Below are 20880 nucleotides of genomic sequence, written 5' to 3' on the forward strand. Positions count from 1 at the left end.
GATTGACAGCTCGACGACGAATTAGAACTGGATTAGAATCATTAGAACACATCGCGGGTCGAAGATCCGGCTTTTTCGACCGGATCCAGCCGGATATGGCAAGCATTTGTGGGAGCGGCCGGGATTTCCGTGAGGATTTGTGCCACTCGTGGGTGTCCGGGAGGAGACGCTGATTTCTGGGAGACTCCCGCAACATCCGGGAGACTTGGGATGTCTGTAAAAGGAAGGCAGATTATGTTTTATCCTGGAATTTTCCTTTAACTAAAGGAGGGGTGCCCAAAAGGTAGATCATGATCTACCAGTCGATCACAAAGGCTGTGCAGGTCAACCACATCATGACTTGTAGCCTCGGGTAGCCAGGCAGGCTTACTCACCTGCCAAGAGAAAAGCCTGCTTACGGCATGAGGCTGATACAGAATACAACGGTGCTATTTCCGCCCGGAGAATTTCCCCGGATGGTATTGTTTTTTGTTGTTGTTTTTTTTCACAGTGTGGTGTGTTCCGCGCTGGTGGAAAATAACTGTTCTACTTCTCCCTACCCTTCGGTTAGGTAACAAAAACATGGATTCTGACAAAGGACAACTATAAAGGTTTTATTTAGGTTTGTTTCGCTGGCGGATGTAAACAGACCTGCACTGCGTGGCGTAACTTCCCTTAACCACAGCACTTCCACCACTCAGGTGTGCAGGTGTGCAGCCCACAGCGCATGTTGTGGCCAGGGTGCATGACATGTGATTACATTAACCCATTCAGAACGTGTCTGTACACATTATAGTGTATTATTATTTTATGCTTTAACTATTGAAAAATAGCAGATCTACAACCTCACAGCGCGGCACCGAGTCTGCGCTGCGAGCTTGTAGATCTGCTAAACACAAATCACGAACACAAATCATGAAAAATCATGAACATTTGAATTTTGACCTGTTTATATAAGTGTCTTTTGAATCCCTCTAAGGGTTTTTGAAAAACCTATGTTTCTATGTCAGCAATCTGGCCAGCCATCATCAAAGAAAAGGTCCTTTTCACTTAACTGGAGCTCAGTTAGTCTGTTCTTGAGAGACTACTAGTGTCAGTGGTTCTCAAACCTTTTCATGTGAAGGACCGACAAACTGATATTTATTTGGCTAAGGACCCCCATCTCAAAATATCTAGTTCCAGGGACCACCCAGGGGCAAAATTTGAGTTACAAACGTTCGCTTTGAAAATACATATATTCAAAGATTTGCTCAAATCTTCAAAACCTTTTCAAAAATAGCAGATCTCCTCGGTGCTGCGCTGTGAGCTTGTATATCTGCTATTTTTCACTGGTTAAAGCATTCATTAATTCTAGGCCTAAATGGTTTGAATTATTGAATGCTTTAACCAGTGAAAAATAGCAGATATACAAGCTCACAGCGCGAGATCTGCTATTTTTGAAAAAGTCGTGAAAATGTGTGCAAATCTTTGAATATATGTGTTTTCAAAGCGAACGTCTCACGTAACTCAAATTTTGCTTCTAGGTGGTCCCTGGAACTAAATATTTTAAGATAGGGGGGTCCGTGGCCATATACATATCAATTTGGGGGTCCAGAGGCGTCAATTGGGTATGGCAAGGTATGGCTGGCTGCCATACCTTGGCTACAGGGGAAAACAATAAAATGTACTTGTTAAAATAAATGCATCATGTCATTTGCTAAGGTATGGCAACATGACTGGTGTCTTGCACGCGCGACACCAGTCATGTTGCCATACAAATGAAACCAAATGGACCAGTAAGGGTCCATTTGGTTTCATTTGTATACCGTCAGAGTTACATACTTGTAAAGTTCAATTTAGACCTTCCAAAAGGAACCCAGAGAGTCTAGTTTTTGTCAAGTAACTTGAAAAATATCCATAAAAAACAAGGCCTAACAAAAAAAAACTTTGGTTTCCGGTTGGCTGTCATTTTAGGGCTGAGTAGGTAGGGAATTTATTTTATTTTATTTTTATTTTTTATTTTTTTGTGGGCATGATGGGTAGCAAGGAATTGTATTTTATTTCCTCATGGGAAGGATGGTAGGTATTTTTTTTTTTCCCCCTATGGCAATGATCGATATGCTTCTTTTTGAGCAGTGGTCACACCGTCTCCATAGCGTGGCCGTGTGTGTAGGTATGTTTGTTTGTTAGTTTGTTTGTTTGTATGTGGGTGGGTCTGTATGTAGCCTCAAGCCTGTGTAGTACCTTTTCTGACCACACATGTTAAGGGAGGGGCGCTGTTGTCCAGGCCACACACACACACACACACACACACACACACACACACACACACACACACACACACACACACGGGGGGGGGGGGGGGGGGAGAACCACCGCTCAGTTCACACGGGTGTGATTTTTTAATATATTCTGTTTTCCTGAGTTACCAATTTCTAAATCATTAAATGGTTCATGTACACTGCACTTACAAAATAGTGTCTGAAAACAACAAACAATAAACAATTGAAAACTTTGAATAGAATGTCCACACACTGGTTGAATACTTTTGAGTTTTAATTCAACTCTAAGTAAAGTACCAAAGTAAAGTGCTGTATCACTTAGGGTTGGATACGGTAACCGCCATACCGCTGTAAAAAGACAAAAAAGAGGCTATTTTCTAATAAGAGGATGCGCTCCATGCCGCTCTGTTCTGGGCCGCGTACCACATGTTCGCGCCGGAGACAATTCCTTACTGGAGCAGTACCCTCGTAGCCTAGCAGCAGCGTTAAACCTTCTCCATAATCCACATGACAAGTATGTTTATACATTCCTTGTGGCAGTTTCTTTTTCATTCATACGGGCGGAGTGCGAGGAGGACTAAAACCGAAAACGAAACTAGTGCTGGGCTGCTGCAGAGCAGACGCTAGGGATTGTCACTTACTACTTTTGACTGCAATTGCAGCAGCGCGCGTGCTCCGTCGTTGTTCTTACAACCTTTTCTGTCAAGTCTGGTAACTAAACCTGCCTACTTGTTTATATCACCAGTCACCACTCAATCAATGTGAATTGCGACGTGAGTTTACAGAATCACACGATCTACCCCGTCTCATCGTTTGATTGTTCACACACAGCATGTAGTGTCTGAGAGGCTGCTGTTGTTGTTGTGCGCCGCCGTCTCCTCGCGATGACGCAATGACGCATGAATAGTAAAACAAAACATTTGCGCACATGATATTTTAGACGAAAGAAAACTTTGATTAAACTTCGCGAAACGAATCACTCTCTCTCTCTCTCTGTCTCTCATTTTAATTAATTTAAATTTTTTTGTAAACAGTTACAATATTGCCATTATAGAACTCTCTCTCTCTCTCTCTCTCTCTCTCTCTCTCTCTCTCTCTCTCTCTCTCTTTCTTTTTGAGCAGTGCTTGCCTACAGCTCCAACATTTGACAGAGTGTGTTTGTCTGTCTGTCCGTCCTTATGTCTGTCCATATGTATGTGTGAGTATGGCCTCAACAGCTGCATTACCACTGGGTGACCTAACTTCAAGTGGCACCGTTGAGCAGCCTATGCCCTATGGCACCACTCACTCCCACTGGGTGGCTTTTCTCTCTTTCACTCTCTCTCTCTCTTCTCTCATTCAAACAATCAAAGCTGGAGAAACCACAACATTTGGGAGGAGCAATGTATAAAACACACAGGCTACCTGTCACCTATTTACAGTAGGTAAATACACACTTCAATAAGGAACCATACAGACTCTACCTATTGAAATATATATATATAGTGTGTGTGTGTGTGTGTGTGTGTGTGTGTGTGTGTGTGTGTGTGTGTGTGTGTGTGTGTGTGTGTGTGTGTGTGTGTGTGTGTGTGTGTGTGTGTGTGTGTGTGTGTGTGTGTGTGTGTGTGTGGGGGGGGGGGGGGGGGTGCGTGCGTGTACAACTGTACATGCATGCTTATGTGTGTGTCATTGTCTCCCCTTTCTAAATCTTTAAAGTCTCTGTATTTGTCCCTCTGCTATCTGACCATTTTAACAAAACATCGAAAATATATATTGATAACATCCCTATAACCAATGTGTGTTCTACACGATTTCTTGGCGTTATGATTGATGAATCATTATCCTGGAAATCTCATATTATGGCTATATCCACTAAAATGGGTAAAAGTATTGGTATACTACGTAAGACCCGTCATCTGATCAACTCTGAGGTAGCCACTATGTTATATTATTCTATGATTTATCCGTATATTAATTATTGTAATATAGTTTGGGCTAGTACTCATCAGACCAAACTTGAACCTATATACCGTCTCCAGAAACGAGCTCTTAGAACAATAAGTTGTGTGCATCCAAGACATTCATCTCAGCCTTTGTTTATTCGATTAGGTGTCCTCAGTGTTTTTCAAGTCAACCATCTTCAGATTGCTCTATTTGTTCATGGCTCATTGGGGAAAACCCTTCCCTTATTTTTTCCAAATTTTTTTGGACGTAATTCTCAGGTCCATAATTACCCAACACGTATAGCTCCAATGACCTCAGACCACCACCTAACCCGTACATCTCAAATTCAATTTAATATAGGTTTCAGAGGGTCAAAAATATACAATTCTCTGCCATTATATTTATGGGACTTGTCATATCATCAAGATGGCTTTGAAATCGCTTCTCTTAACCAAATATTTTCCTTATGGTCTGCTTAATGAAGCTGGGTCTATTCATTATTTTCTTTAGAGTTTGATTTTGTGTGTCTTTGACTCTTTAATGTTGCGATTACAAATGTGTTTAATTTTCTATCTCTGTTTTTTCCATCTCTATTTTTCATCTGTATAAATGTTAAGGTTTTATCTGTAAAGGATACATTTATTCTACCATGATGTAATTTTTATCTTTTGAATGTATTACTTATTCCTGGAGAATGCCATTTCTCAAGCCCCTTGAGGGTTTTTCGGCTTCTCCGTCACATTTCCTTGAAATGTTGTAACCAATTTAAAAAATGTTTTTGTAAGTGAAAATAAACAAAACAAACAAAACAAAACAAAACCATTGGTTGAGTAACAGTGGGATGCATAGACATGGGATGTTTAGCAAGTGTAAAAATATAGGCCTATATATATATATATAGTGGGATGAATTATATATCCCCTCCCAACACAACAGTGGTCCCCAGGTTGACTCTTAGTCCGGGTGGTGGTCCCTGGTTCACAATCAGTTCAAAACCCTTGATTTAATTTTTTAAACCAATTAAATAAAAAAAACGGGGGGTTTATGTTGTTAAATGTATGTTTCTTTCAAATCATAAACCTATTCATAAGTGGTTCACAGCCAGGTAACCACAATCTACCTCTATTTGGACCTTGATAATAGAAGGCAGGCTATTGTCATCCATTCATGACATCTAGCTTTGTGTACAGAGATAATGTGCATCTGTAGATCCTTGGGTGAACCAGACTATTAGGCAGCCCATCTATTGTTAAATCCACAACAATGTGTGCCACAGACACTCATTCAGTCCCCTTTAAAAGCACCATTTCTCTGGATTAAAGCCGTCAGCCCAAAGATGACAACACTGGGAAAAGAAACAACAACTGCACAATTATTTTGTCATTTTTAAGAACAGACAATCTACTGTGTTGCAATCCATCCTCTGTGCAAAGTAGAATTTATCCTTCAGCACTTGGGAACGGACAGCAGGGAAATGGTGGACAGCACCGGCCTTCCCCTACTGATCCTGTTGACACTCAGCTGTCTGTCTTATGCGGAGGATGAGACCGATCACTCTTTTCCCTGCACAGAGGTCCAGGAGGCATTTGGAGGCTCTTGCTATGAGTTTGTGGCTCTCCGGCGGTCCTTTGCCAGTGCCCAGGCGTGGTGCGAGCAGGCCGGGGGTCACCTCGCCTTCATCCCAAGCGAAGAAACCCAGGACTTCCTTCAGAAGCACCTGAACCCAGAGATGGACTGGTGGATAGGAGTAGCATCAGAGGCCTCCCCACACCTGAGAGAAGTTGATGCTGTTAAAGGTAAGCGGTAGATATTTATGATACATTAAAGCAGGGGTCCAGGACCCCTAGGGGTCCTCAGAGAGAGTTACTACAGGGGGTCTTCCAAATCTTTGTGTGATAGAAATGTTTTTCTCCTTTTTTATATTAACCACTTGAACACTATAGAGTCTTTATTCTGAGAACTTTAACCAAAAATAGCAGATCTACAAGCTCACGCCTCTGCTATTTTTGGCAAAGAGGTTTAATGTAGAGGGGAAAAAGAGCGGTCTAAGTACATAGTGAAAGGTCAACTCATAAGTATTGACAGTTCAAGTGGTTAATATCTGAAAACTATTTGACATGAATCCAAAATACACTGATGATTGTTCAGTCATTCGACTATAATGGTATTTACTCTGCTTCATGATTGCAATAAATATCCTACAATTAATTTGGTGACTCTAAAGAGCAACATGGAGCTAAATTCTAAGCAAGCACTAGTTAAATCAATATCATTGATCTCATCATGCACAGATTTAAAGCAGTAATTGTTGTTACATTTGTTTTGATAACTATGGATAGGGTTACAAGGAAGGGCAAGTTTATTTGTAGAACACATTTAAACAATGCAATTCAAAATGCTTTTAAAAAAAGATTAAGCACTGACCAAAACTAGACTATCTACAAGCTCATTGTGCAAATGATGCAAGCTTGTAGATTGCCTATTTTTTAAAATGTATTGACATACTGTAAAAGTGCATTTGAATACAATTCAAAGGTATTAAAAAGTTAATAGAACAGAAAATAAGAATAAGTTGAAATACAATAGATAAAAATGAGAGAATAGGCATAGGGTTAAAGTTCAGCAGCTTAGCTCAACTTCAGTCTTCACACCTCCACACAAGTTGTGCTTTTTTGCCCACTCAGATTTTCTCTAACATCTCTTTGACGTTTTCAGGCCAAGGACCCCTTAGCTCTGAGAGAGATGAAGCAGGGACCCCCACTACATATCGTATAAAATTGTGTTGCAGATTAAAAATGTACATGGATTATTTATTATATTTAGACTTGACAGCACTATCATCTGTGTAGGTTCGATTGGATTAATGTGTATTTTCATATATTTAACCACTTGAACTGTCAATACCTACTAGTCTGCTCTCCTTTTCCCTCTACAGCAAACCTCTGTGCCAAAAAATAGCCGATCTATAAGCTCACAGCGCCTCGCAGCACGAGGCGTTGTGAGGCGGTGTGAACTTGTAGATCTGCTATTTTTTGGCTAATGTTCCACTAAGAATAGGGATGCGGAAACCTTGTAATGTATGTTCAAAACGTTACTTTTCAGGAAATGGAACAAGATACCTGTGTTCCATTGTCTCCAATGCATTTTTTTTTTTTTTAAATAATGAAGATAGCTACAACATGCTTCGGCTATTATTTGCGACTTTTGCCAGGACATTAAGGGCATTAATTAATGAAGAAAACAAAAACATAAAAAGATGCAATATGGATTATTTTACTATTTTTAATAGTAAAATAAGTTTAGGGATAAGGGGGGGTAGACGAAAATATAGCTCATAGTCTCTGACCGTCAGAGATGACACCTTGGTCCGTGTTGCACTGTCCCCTCTGCAGGTGTTCTTTGGTGGCTGGACGGTTCAGACATCAGCTACTCCTACTGGGCGAGCAGCCCACAGCGGGGAGCAGCTTGTGGACACATTCTGAGACACTCCTCCTTCCACTGGATGGCCACAGACAACTGTAGACAAGAATTTCACTTTGTCTGCCAGTTTAGTAAGTTTATTTTATTTTAATTTTTTTAACCCATTTAGACCTGAGGACCCAATTCTATAGAATGTCTTCTAAATTTTTTCTGAAAAACCTATTAAAATCAAGGACACCCAGAACTATGTATTTTGCAGTGGACCCCTATCCCAAAAGATTTGAGTTAAAAATGTTTGCTTAGAAAATGTTATATTCAAAGATTTGCAAATGTTAGAGAGGCAGGGGCTGAAATTTATAAAAGGGCCTTTTGGTGGGAATATCGAAAATAGCAGACCTCCAAGCTCACAATGCGTCGCGCTGCGACGTGTTGTGAGTTTGGAGGTCGGCTATTTTCAGTGCATGAAGCCACACTGAACTAGGTCAATTCTCGATAAGTGGCGTAACGGCATGGATTTCTACACAGAGAGGGCAATTCTTTCAGCATAAGATGATGCATTCAAGTTCAGGAGAGTTTGGATAAGACAAGTCTCTTGAATGCTGCCTTCAGGTATAGCATTGAAAGAGGTCATTTGCATTTCTTTCACCATAGTAAAAACTGCATTCATGGTCTATGTGTGCGCGTGCCTGAATCATACCATACTTGATTATGTGCAAGTAAATCCTAATGCATCAAAAAACATACTGTCTTTATGCTTCCCCCCTGTCGTAGAGCCTGGGAGAAGGGTTGTGTGTGCAGGTCAGGATGTCACTCTGCAGTGTGCTTATGGTCAAGTGTTAGAGATAGAGGGAGGCTCGTACGGTCGTAGGACTGTCCACTACTGTCGGTCCGGCCTCCCTCCCTCACCCACGTCCACACAAGATCTGTGCAGCTCGCTGGATGTTACGCATTCTTTAAAAGGTAAACATTCAGTTATGTTCTTTATTGCTTTTTGTTGTTGGACTTTTAAATGTAACAAAATACATACTGTACATGGAATCAATTTCATATATCACTTTATTCATAAATTGTACCTTTTTGCCTTCCAAACGGTAACCATTGCTCTTGTTTTGATAATACAGTAGGTCTGTTTAATGCGGCCATTGAAATAGAGAACCACTTTAATGGATAAAAATAATAATATTAATAATAATCATATATCACTTTATTCATAAATTGTACCTTTTTGCCTTCCAAACGGTAACCATTGCTCTTGTTTTGATAATACAGTAGGTCTGTTCAATGCGGCCATTGAAATAGAGAACCACTTTAATGGATAAAAAAAAGAAGAAAAAAAAAGCAGCTTCACTAAAAGGTTCTGCATGGGTAGAAGCTGTAATGAAATTCAATAATGCTTTTGAAAGAGGTAATAGCTGGATGCCACAAAGGGGATATTATGACATGCAGAAACCAAATATAGGCCCTATGCAGCAGGTGATACCCCATCAAAACACATCTGAAAGCAAGGCCATACAATGAACACATTAAAACCTCAAAGGGGTCTAAGATATCAAACCACATTGACGTAAATATTGACGTATGGCTTTTACTGATGACACAAGCGAGCGTGTGTTTCATGTATGAATGAATGAGAGCCGCGCCGTGCACTGCACGAATCACTCCTGTGGAAAACATTTACAAGGCACGGTTTCTGAATGGTAATTAGTGCATTCATGTAGCGCTTTTCTCTAAAGTGCTTCACAATGTGCATTACGTAAGTGTTTCATGCCTTATAGCCACCGAACTGATGATGACGGTGATTTATTACATGTTTGGTGAAATATTTAGGCAATCCTGCTTTTGTTTATTTGAGTGTTTCAGGTCATTATCATAACAGTTAAAGGGATATTTCACTTTCAAAAAAACTTTTGGACATTTTATTGGACATTTTATCATCTAATCAGGCTTTTATTAACACCCTGGACAGTTTTTAATTTGCTTGATTCAGTATTTAAATATTTGATGTAAATGTTATCAGGCCCTCCAGGCCCCAGGGCTCCTCCCCATACACACCCATTGTAACTTCAAACTCTATTTTAATGATAGATTCATTAAAAACATACATTATTTTTTCTGGTGACTCATAATACCCCCCTAATACAGTACATGAGCATGCCATGTTTTTTCGATAACTTTTTAAATTTATCTTTAATAATTATTTATTGTATTTCATTTTTTCCATTTTCCCAAAGAATTATTAAAAATAAATGAAAAATGTTATCGGAAAAACACGGCCAGCTCATGTATTAGGAGGGTAGCATGAGTCACCAGAAAAAAATAACTGTTTTTGATTAATCATTTTGATTATCATGGTTAAAATGGAGTTTGAAGTTACAATGGGTGTGTATGGGGAGGGGTCCTGGATGGGGAAGGCCTGATAACATTTACATCAAATATCTAAATATTGAATCAAGCATATTAAAAACTGTTCAGGGTGTTCATAAAAGCCTGATTAGACGATAAAATGACGATAAAAACGTTTTTTTTTTTTTTTTTTTTTTTTTTGTGTGAAATATCCCTTTAATCAACAAATGAAGTGAGATCATTTGATATTGGAGGACTTTCCCTATTTTTGTGTGGCTACTCTCTATAGCCCAGAATGCAACGTAACCACCTAAGCCCTACCTACAGTATGTTGTATGACAAATAGCAAAAGAAATCCATGATCCATGCTTGTAGCTCTGATGTGTTTTAGGTTAATGTGGTTAAGACTCGAGACATATGGACACACTCGGGCACTGCCTTGTTTGTTTGTCTAATCTATCCTATAGGTCAGTGTGATGGACGCCAGGCCTGTCAGGCTGCAGCAGCTGTCCTCTCCGTTGATGATCCCTGCCCTGGACCGGGGAGTTACCTGTCTGTGGATTACCACTGCAAAGATGGTCAGTAGCATCTATGGGCAGGGTTCCCACGGTCATGAAATCCCTGGAAATATTTTGAAATTAGAAAAATATTTTTCCAGTACTGGAAAAGTTTTGGAATTGATCAAGGGTCCTGGAAGGTCCTGGAAAAAATAGCTATGCATTGTCTTTAGTTATTGATCACAACGCCTCGCGTTGCGAGGCGTTGTGAGCATGTAGATCTGCTATTTTCACAATAAAACCGTGTTATACAAAATTACTCAACTCTTGGTGCTCACCACGGTACCGGGGTCCCCAGTTCAAATATGATTTTGGGGGTCACGGCCTGAAAAGGTTGAGAACCACTGGCATACACTACCTGTCTTAGGGCACTGCGCATAGGAGTAAGTGACTCGTTATTGAGCTGAATTATTGTTATATAGTCCTGGAAATTGGGTTAAATATTCTGGAAAAGTTTTGGAAAGGTTTTGGAAATAAATTGGTAAAAATGTGTGGGAACTGGGAACCCTGTATGGGTGATTACTGTACGTGTTACTTTCAGGCCCAGTTAGTCGGGGACCCACACGCCACAAAGCTGAAGGAATAGGGTTGAACATGTGATGTCATGCCGCACTTTTTATTTCTGTTGGTCCACAGAATGTTCAGCTCAGCCGGAAACATCGCAAACAAAAGTTATGGCCATTTGTCCCATTGACTCCACTATACAGGAAAAGATAAATATGACTCATCAAAAAGAAAAGTGAAAAAAAGTGATGACTCATCACTTCACAGTTTTGTGGGGCCGTTTTTAGCCCAGGAATGTTTTTCAACAAATGCTTGCAATGGATTCAGAATCATGAAGAACCCTAGTTTGACCCCTCACCCCTCACTGCTACTTAAAGCAGACTTTTTTTTTTAATATAGGCTAAATATAAATATTTTTTATTTTATTTTCCTGTATAGTAGAGTCAATGAGACAGTGTTGGCCATAACTCTTTTTCACAATGTTTCCGGCAGAGCAGGCCTCTCATTCTGTGGACCATGACCAAAATAATAGATAAAACAGAAATACCAGACCTTTCCCACAAAGAGTTCGGTGGTTGGAGACAGTATGGACATCCACTAATGGATGGTTCAACCAATCAGCATTTGTGGAATACAAAGGCAATCAATCCCCTTCGATATAGGCAATATACTTCCACCACTTACTTTGGTTCCACCCCTTCTTGGTTTCACTTCAGCCTTTATTCCAGGCAGGGGTGTCCATTCGGCTTTCAAAGAGAGGGAGACATATTAAACAATATGAAAATGCCTTAGTGCAAATTGCATGTTCTGCCATTCTGTTCCTATGGGCCTTAACAAAGCCACATACAAATGCATTTATAAATAGTCTTTTGGCAGTGTAGCCAAATGTAACATCATAACCTCATCCTTGCTGCGAACAAAACAAAATAAATTCTGCCTTTTTCACATACATTTGCACAGCATTGCTATTACTGTATATTTACAGGCCGTTATTCATATTGGGAGATCCCTCTATCTATCCTGAAAGATATAACTCCCTCTACATTTATGGAATGGGTCCAAACAGCTATAACTATTCAAGTCAGCTCATAAATCATAGAATGCCATAACATACTTATTAATACAGCAAATGAACGGGCAAGTCACGCATCCTTCCCTGAAGCGGGAAAGATGCCTTCACTATTGGCTCCCATGTACCGGTATACCATACTGTGCTGTGATTCTATTAAAGTCTACTCTAGTCTACAATGCAACATTATGGCAAAACTAGGTTACAATTGCGCTTCTAATTATAATAAAGATACATTAAAAAGTATATTCAAAATGTTGATCCCTGATATAAGGCATAATTATAGTCAAATATTGCATATTGCTATAGTGATACATGCGTGACCGAGATGTGTTTATTTATTATTATTATTATTATTATTATTACCCCTATCGTTAAATCGGTCCACGAAGCCGAGGTCCTAGGGCTGGTGTACACGACAAATTTCCAAACCCCGCTGTGTGTTCCCTGGGGGCGTGAAAAATAAGGGGGTGGGCTCTACATGTCCTCTGGGACCCCATCTACGTATGGACACCACTTGTTCGCCCATCCGTCTTACGGATGCTTTTTTATTCCATTTTATTTGTTTTAGGGTCCTATCTTGCAGTTCAAGCCTATTTCCACAGGGTGGCAGGCTACTTTCCCAACCTACTGGAGGTGAACATGCAGGGGCGTCAATTGGGTATGGCAAGCTATGGCAGCTGCCATACCTTGGCTACAGGGGGGAAATAATTAAATGTACTTTTCATCGTGCCTGTTGCTAAGGTATGGCAACATGATTGGTGTCTTGCAAGACACCAGTCATGTTGCCATACCTTAGCCTTTCCTGAACTGACGCCGCTGTGAACATGTGTACACAGCCAGCATATTACTCAATGCCAAACTTTGCACACACACTCCTTGCCTGCCAATCCACAACCTCCACCCCTCCAGGGACCCCCAGGGCTTATCTCCCGATTAGGACACTTTCCAGCATAGTGACATGCAGAACAAACTGTCCATATAGTATGGTTTACATAAAAGTCAGTTGTCTTTCACACACACACACACACACACACACACACACACACACACACACACACACACACACACACACATATATATATATATACACATATATATATATATATATATATATATATATATATATATATATATTTCATTTATTTATTTCATAAATATTTTTCATCACAATTGGGTTTGTGGGGAGCCATCCCTGCTTCAAGCTGTCACAGCACGGCACCAACACTTCAAACTAGTTAAAAAACCCAATACAGCAGATCTACAAGCACCTCACAGATCTACAAGCACCTCGCACATGCCAGGGACAGAGTAGGTTGGCCTGCATAAGCCTTGCTGTCAACACACTATACTACACCACTCAGGCCACCAAGCCAGGTGTGGTCAATTAGTGCCTTCTTTTGATCAGTGGCTTCTGCTTGATGAGTGGCACCAGTCTGTCTTTGTTCCCTGGTCAGTCAAGTTCACTGGGAGAGAATGTTTCAGATCAGTGCAAGTGTATTTGTTTTCCATTTGGACTTACTGTGTTTTGTTGGTACAGTATGCGTGCGACTAACTAATATTTCTGATAATTCCAATTTGTTTGTTGTTTAATTAGCCGGATTGTGAATGCCCTGCATTTTTCTTTCATCTTTAGAACCACACGTGTGTAACAAAACAGAGTGGTGATCATTTGGTGTGGGTGAAGAGAAGAAAAACATTTCATTAAAGGAGTAGTTCACCCCCAAAGTGACTTTTTTTCTATTGAACTCAAGTCTCCATGGCGTGAGTAATACATTGAAAAAATAAGTCATTTTGGGGGTGAACTACTCCTTGAATGTCAGTTTTGTGGTGTTTTGACTGGACACCCTGAGGATATTGACAGACAGACAGACAGACAGACAGACAGACAGACAGACAGACAGACAGACAGACAGAGAATTGTAGGCCTTGCATTTATTTGACTTGGTTCCAACAGATGGCGAAAATAGCTAATCTTCAAGCTCACAATGCCTCACTGTTTGGACAAAGAGTTGAGGCGTTACATTTTGTAAAACACGGCCTTGTGAAAATAGCAGATCTACATGCTCACAACACCTCACAACGCAGGGCGGCGTGAGCATGTAGATCTGATATTTTCACAATTTCTGCCCCTAATATTTAATTTATCATTTTAAAAGTATTAAAAAGTCCTTAAATTGTCTCTTTAGAAATGTGCAGATAGCCTCTGTATACTGTTGAGTGGAAACACAATGTTTCACATTAAGCTAAACATTTGGGACCACCCAAGATCATTTGGAGACCCCTCTAGGGGTCCCATAGTTGAACCACTGACTTATAAGGGGAGTATGGAGACCCCTCTAGGGGTCCCATAGTTGAACCACTGACTTATAAGGGGAGTATATGAGGCTGGATCCGTCTGGAACACTGCACTAGGCTCTCGCCAGCTCTGTAGCTCTCCACACTTGAACAGTTGTGTCCTTAAATTCAATTATAATAATTAACCCCTGTATATACGGGCAATAGTTTTACATGACTTTGTGTACACAGCCAATAGTTTTACATGAACATGTCTAGGCTTTAGTACTGTACTGCCTCGTATAGCCCAACAGAGCCCAGCACAGAACAGCACAGCCCACCAGAGCCCAATACAGCCCCCCAGAGCCCAACAGAGTCCAGCAAACCTAAGTCCAGCCCAGCCGAGTAGGAGTATAGACCGGGGAAAGGGGGTAGTTAGATGACTCCACCAGGCCATTACTGTCCAGATCTGGCTTGAATAGGCCAGACTAGGGTAGACAGGACTGCACCAGACAACACCAGGCTGCTCCAGCCTGGTGGGACACTCAGAGACTTTGTAAACGCCTGTGTACATTTCCCATAGATTCTATGGGACTTGAACACTTGCTCCTGCCCTTCGTGTACACAATCTGTGCCGTGTCCCCTCAGAGGGACATTGTGGGCCCCCCGACCTCACTTTGAGAACCGGCCATGGACCAGATCGGGCATGCTTCAAATATGAAACGTGTGTCCTGCCTGAAACAAAAAATATTTTTTTGATTTTTTTATTCATTTTAAGGACAAAGGGCCTGTTTTGACGCCTAAAACGACCCTTTTCCTTGACCTTTCGAGTTAGGAGTGCCGTGTACACAGGATCTACAGAGCTGGCTGGAGCATGGAGCAGCCTGGTGGAGTCTGGTGCAGTCATCTAACTACCCCCCTTCCCTGGTCTATACTCCTATTGGGCAGGACTGGGCTGGACTTAGGTTTGCTGGAGTCTATTGGGCTCTGGTAGGCTGTATTGGGCTCTGGTGGGCCGTGTTGTGCTGTGATGGGCTCTGTTGGGCTACACGAGACAGTACAGTACTAAAGCCTGAACATGTTCATGTAAAACTATTGGCTGTGTACACAAAGTCATGTGAAACTATTGCCCGTATATACAGGGGTTAATTATTATAATTGAATTTAAGGACACAACTGTTCAAGTGTGGAGAGCTACAGAGCTGGCGAGAGCCTAGTGCAGTGTTCCAGACGGATCCAGCCTCATATACTCCCCTTATAAGTCAGTGGTTCAACTATGGGACCCCTAGAGGGGTCTCCATACTCCCCTTATAAGTCAGTGGTTCAACTATGGGACCCCTAGAGGGGTCTCCAAATGATCTTGGGTGGTCCCAAATGTTTAGCTTAATGTGAAACATTGTTTTTCCACTCAACAGTATACAGAGGCTATCTGCACATTTCTAAAGAGACAATTTAAGGACTTTTTAATACTTTTAAAATGATAAATTAAATATTAGGGGCAGAAATTGTGAAAATATCAGATCTACATGCTCACGCCGCCCTGCGTTGTGAGGTGTTGTGAGCATGTAGATCTGCTATTTTCACAAGGCCGTGTTTTACAAAATGTAACGCCTCAACTCTTTGTCCAAACAGTGAGGCATTGTGAGCTTGAAGATTAGCTATTTTCACCATCTGTTGGAACCAAGTCAAATAAATGCAAGGCCTACAATTCTCTGTCTGTCTGTCTGTCTGTCTGTCTGTCTGTCTGTCTGTCTGTCTATCTGGCAATATCCTCAGGGTGTCCAGTCAAAACACCACAAAACTGACATTCAAGGAGTAGTTCACCCCCAAAATGACTTATTTTTTCAATGTATTACTCACGCCATGGAGACTTGAGTTCAATAGAAAAAAAGTCACTTTGGGGGTGAACTACTCCTTTAATGAAATGTTTTTCTTCTCTTCACCCACACCAAATGATCACCACTCTGTTTTGTTACACACGTGTGGTTCTAAAGATGAAAGAAAAATGCAGGGCATTCACAATCCGGCTAATTAAACAACAAACAAATTGGAATTATCAGAAATATTAGTTAGTCGCACGCATACTGTACCAACAAAACACAGTAAGTCCAAATGGAAAACAAATACACTTGCACTGATCTGAAACATTCTCTCCCAGTGAACTTGACTGACCAGGGAACAAAGACAGACTGGTGCCACTCATCAAGCAGAAGCCACTGATCAAAAGAAGGCACTAATTGACCACACCTGGCTTGGTGGCCTGAGTGGTGTAGTATAGTGTGTTGACAGCAAGGCTTATACAGGCCAACCTACTCTGTCCCTGGCATGTGCGAGGTGCTTGTAGATCTGTGAGGTGCTTGTAGATCTGCTGTATTGGGTTTTTTAACTAGTGTGAAGTGTTGGTGCCATGCTGTGACAGCTTGAAGCAGGGATGGCTCCCCACAAACCCAATTGTGATGAAAAATATTTATGAAATAAATAAATGAAATATATATATATATATATATATATATATGTATATGTATATATATATATATATATATATATATGTATATATATATATGTGTGTGTGTGTGTGTGTGTGTGTGTGTGTGTGTGTGTGTGTGTGTGAAAGACAACTGACTTTTATGTAAACCATACTATATGGACAGTTTGTTCTGCATGTCACTATGCTGGAAAGAGTCCTAATCGGGAGATAAGCCCTGGGGGTCCCTGGAGGGGTGGAGGTTGTGGATTGGCAGGCAAGGAGTGTGTGTGCAAAGTTTGGCATTGAGTAATATGCTGGCTGTGTACACATGTTCACAGCTGCGTCAGTTCAGGAAAGGCTAAGGTATGGCAACATGACTGGTGTCTTGCAAGACACCAATCATGTTGCCATACCTTAGCAACAGGCACGATGAAAAGTACATTTAATTATTTCCCCCCTGTAGCCAAGGTATGGATAAGCCCACAGTGTCCCTCTGAGGGTCCCCCGACCTCACTTTGAGAACCACCACGGACCACTTGATAAGCCCACAGTGTCCCTCTGAGGGTTCATGTAAAACTACTGGTCGTGGACACCACCTAGGGCCTGTGTACATATGGCTCTCTGCTGCCCCCCAGTAAGAAACTATAGACGGCACAGACCGTGTACACGAAGGGCAGGAGCAAGTGGTCAAGTCCCATAGAATCTATGGGAAATGTACGAAGTCGTGTACAAAGTCACCGGTTGGTCCACGAGCCATAGTTTTTTCCATTGTAGCTCCCTACAGTGTACACGAATATGATTATTACCCTTATTAATATTACGGCATAATTAATATATCTTGTACTTTTTAATGAGACCAAATACAGACATTTATATTTCTGACAAAGTTTGAAGGTGTGAACTGGAATTTTAACTAACAATTACCCGACACATAGATCTCTCTCTCTCTCTTGCCCACAGGACTCAGATTATCATTGATCAAGCTGGCTGCTGTCTTTGATGATATCACCATCAGCATAAAGTGGCTCTACAAACCTTTGCAGGGTAATGTTACCTGCAAGCTGAGTACTGGAGATGGCTACATCGTTGAACTTGTATACACTCCAGCTAGGTGAGCAAAATGTGTTCATCAGTGACCAAGGTTGACTGAAAATAACACAAGAACTATTGGTAATGTTTTACATGAAGTCTTCATAGCTTCATTACACATTCTTTACACATCCATGATGACTTAATGATACATTCATTGAAGTTAGGACCCACTTGTCCACCTTCCATAATGCATTCAAAAGATGTTGTTCATGAATAGAAGATGTGAGCATGACTCATTCACTCAAAAACAGAATAATAACCAGCACTCACAAAAATAGATTTTTGGTACCTTTCATTTAATTAGGTGGAGGCATGTACACTGCCTGTGTCTAATTAAATAAAGCACTATTTCTCAAAAGAGAGTACATTTAACTTTGTATTTTACTCTTATGATAACACATTGATGAACTTTGCATAAATAAACTGCTTATCTGAAAGTGTTAAACCACATTTTTCAAAAATTGACAAGCACAACTATTGAATTGATTAATTAAGCAATACTTCTTGGCCAGTCTGTTGTATGTTTTAGTATGTTTTATTTCAAACATATTGACATAAAAATGTACTTACTGAAATGTTGAAATCCCCTGTTTGAAATCAATCTACTCAGAATGCACTAATTGCAACTCTTTCAGGCGTGCAGTCCCAGCTCATAGTCCAGTTAGTATGGATCCAGGTGTGACTGCTTAAATGAAGAACTGGTTGTTTTATTGGTTTCATAATATATTCATTTCAATTAAGAATCTGAATGAAATATTTTTTATGATGACCACTCCAAAAACTTGACATACTCGTGCTGTTATCAGTGATATTTCACTGAAGCATAATGAAAGCATAATTTAAGAAGATGCGTGAGCACGACTCAAGAGTTCAGAGAGTTCATTCACAGGCCTAATGGCCAGCACCTTTTATTTAATTAGGCGCAGGCAGCAAACATACTCTGCCTGTGCTGGTCATTCTTCTGTTTAGCATAATGAATGTCCAATGTGAATATAAAATAACCATACAAAAAAAACAAAAAAAAAGAATTCTACTTACTCTACCCTTTGATGCAATTACTGCACCACAAAATAATTACAGTACACTTACATAATACATTTTGTTATGTCAATTAACATATCACAGAGGTTTTTAAGGAGTAAGGTAGAGTTTCTTTTTTTAATACAGCAAAATTATTATAAGAATAAGAAACAGACAGACAGACAAAAAAACTGGTGGTTTTAAAACCATGAAGGTTTTACAATTACTGATGATGAGCTGATTACTTCCATTTAGCTGTTTTAATTGCATTCAGCAGGAATTTGTGTTTTGATGTAGCAAAGTGAATGACACCCCTCTTTATTTATATCTAATCATTAATTGAAACCCTCTTATGAATGTTAATAATACATGTTTGAAAACATTTATGAGTTCCTCAAATACCACTGAAGACACACTTGTGTCATATTTGTGGAGGGGTAAAAGAACATAGAGAGACTTGCGGCCACTCAATTCACCTTTCAGTAAAATCCGGACTTAATTTAACTCTGGACCCATTAAAATAATGCTCAGACTTTTGCTGTGATCGCCTTGTTGTTTCTCAGGTTGGAGCAGCACCTTTCCCACAAATATACCTTTCCGAGTGACTTTGAGGTGGAGGTGGAATGTACCGGTAACGATGTCCATGCCACAGCTCAAGAAATCATCACCATTCAGGAGCCCATCGCAGGGGTTTATGTCATAAATTGTCACAGTCTGAATGTGTCGTTAGATGCAGATGACTGTAAAGCCTTGTACGGTGCCCCGTTTCAAATACAAGTGGAATTTGAAGCAGGTGAGAAGAAACTAGTTCTAGTCTATTCATGTTAAAAGAGCTTGCAGTATGTATCATTTTGTCAGTTAATGTGTTTGTTCTGGATGTGATCTCAGTGGCAACATGCCTTTAAAAGAAAAAATCACACTCGTGTGAACTGAGCGGTTGTGTGTGTGTGTGTGTGTGTGTGTGTGTGTGTGTGTGTGTGTGTGTGTGTGTGTGTGTGTGTGTGTGTGTGTGTGTGTGTGTGTGTGTGTGTGTGTGTGTGTGTGTGTGTGTGCAACAGCGCCCCTCCCTTAACATGTGTGGTCAGAAAAGGTTACTGCAGGAGTGCAGGCTACGGAGACAAACAGACAAACAGACAGACAAACAGACAGACCCACACACACGGCCACGTATAGGAGCGTTGTGACCACCGCTCAAAAAAGAAAAAACATATTACAAATGTCTCAAGAATGCATGTTGGTGTGATACATATTCTAGCCTCGGCTGGGAGGCGAATTCGGGACCCATGTATCCGATGGCGCGTACGTTACCACACAACTAAAGAGCCAGGCATGCTGGCGAGCAGCAACGCACACACTGTATCCACCTGTTTCCGCGGGAGTTTACTGGAGATTATTTGGACCACACTTCCGGTTTAACAGCTGACATACAAGCTCACGTCGCGTCGCAGATGCAGCCCGTTGTGAGCTTGTAAATCACACTCGGCTGCGGCGCCGGAAGCTCGGTACAACGTCTGCGCAATGCACTATGGGGCGTTGGAAACCCGTGGATAGCCTAAAGCTCCCCCCCCCCCCCCCCCCACCTCTGACCACGCGCTAGTCAGAAGCTAGGCTCGACTGACTGGAAGGACCTCCACAATCAGGCAAGTGACATGCTGTTGACTACCAGGCCTTAGGTCTACAACGTCCGAGGAACTGACGGAGCACTCCGGCAGTACCTATCCCACCGCTGCCACCAATATAGCCTCGAACCCGGGACCTACCGTATGTATCCGATGGCGTGTATGTTACCACTCGACTAAAGATCCAGGCTCGCTAGCGAGCAGCACCGTACACACTACACCGTATAGCCTACCATATGTGTGAACAATACAGTATACAAGATATAAGACAATATATAATGCTGCCAACAAAATAAATAAGTCGACAGCTTTCGCAACAATGGAGAGTGTACAGAATATGAAGGGAGGA

General features: G+C 41.0%; 1 protein-coding gene and 1 long non-coding RNA gene across 2 annotated transcripts in view; one reads left to right on the forward strand and one right to left on the reverse strand.

Annotated features, from left to right (window-relative positions):
- Positions 1–20880, reverse strand: part of LOC308308325 — an 839845-nt gene that overhangs the window by 616921 nt on the left and 202044 nt on the right. The gene's annotated exons all lie outside the window — the stretch shown is intronic.
- LOC308308112 (polycystin-1-like protein 2) overlaps positions 5638–20880 on the forward strand; it is a gene marked incomplete at both ends in the record, with an annotated part of 69821 nt that continues 54578 nt past the window's right edge. Inside the window, 6 exons of the mRNA XM_080753480.1 lie at positions 5638–5959; positions 7556–7714; positions 8355–8543; positions 10394–10504; positions 17761–17911; positions 19476–19705. Coding sequence (XP_080609606.1) covers positions 5638–5959; positions 7556–7714; positions 8355–8543; positions 10394–10504; positions 17761–17911; positions 19476–19705 — 1162 coding nt within the window. The remainder of the gene's footprint in view (positions 5960–7555; positions 7715–8354; positions 8544–10393; positions 10505–17760; positions 17912–19475; positions 19706–20880) is intronic.

Source organism: Nannobrachium achirus, assembly GCF_963921795.1.
Source record: "Nannobrachium achirus genome assembly, chromosome: 22".
In the NCBI taxonomy this organism is placed as follows: domain Eukaryota; kingdom Metazoa; phylum Chordata; class Actinopteri; order Myctophiformes; family Myctophidae; genus Nannobrachium; species Nannobrachium achirus.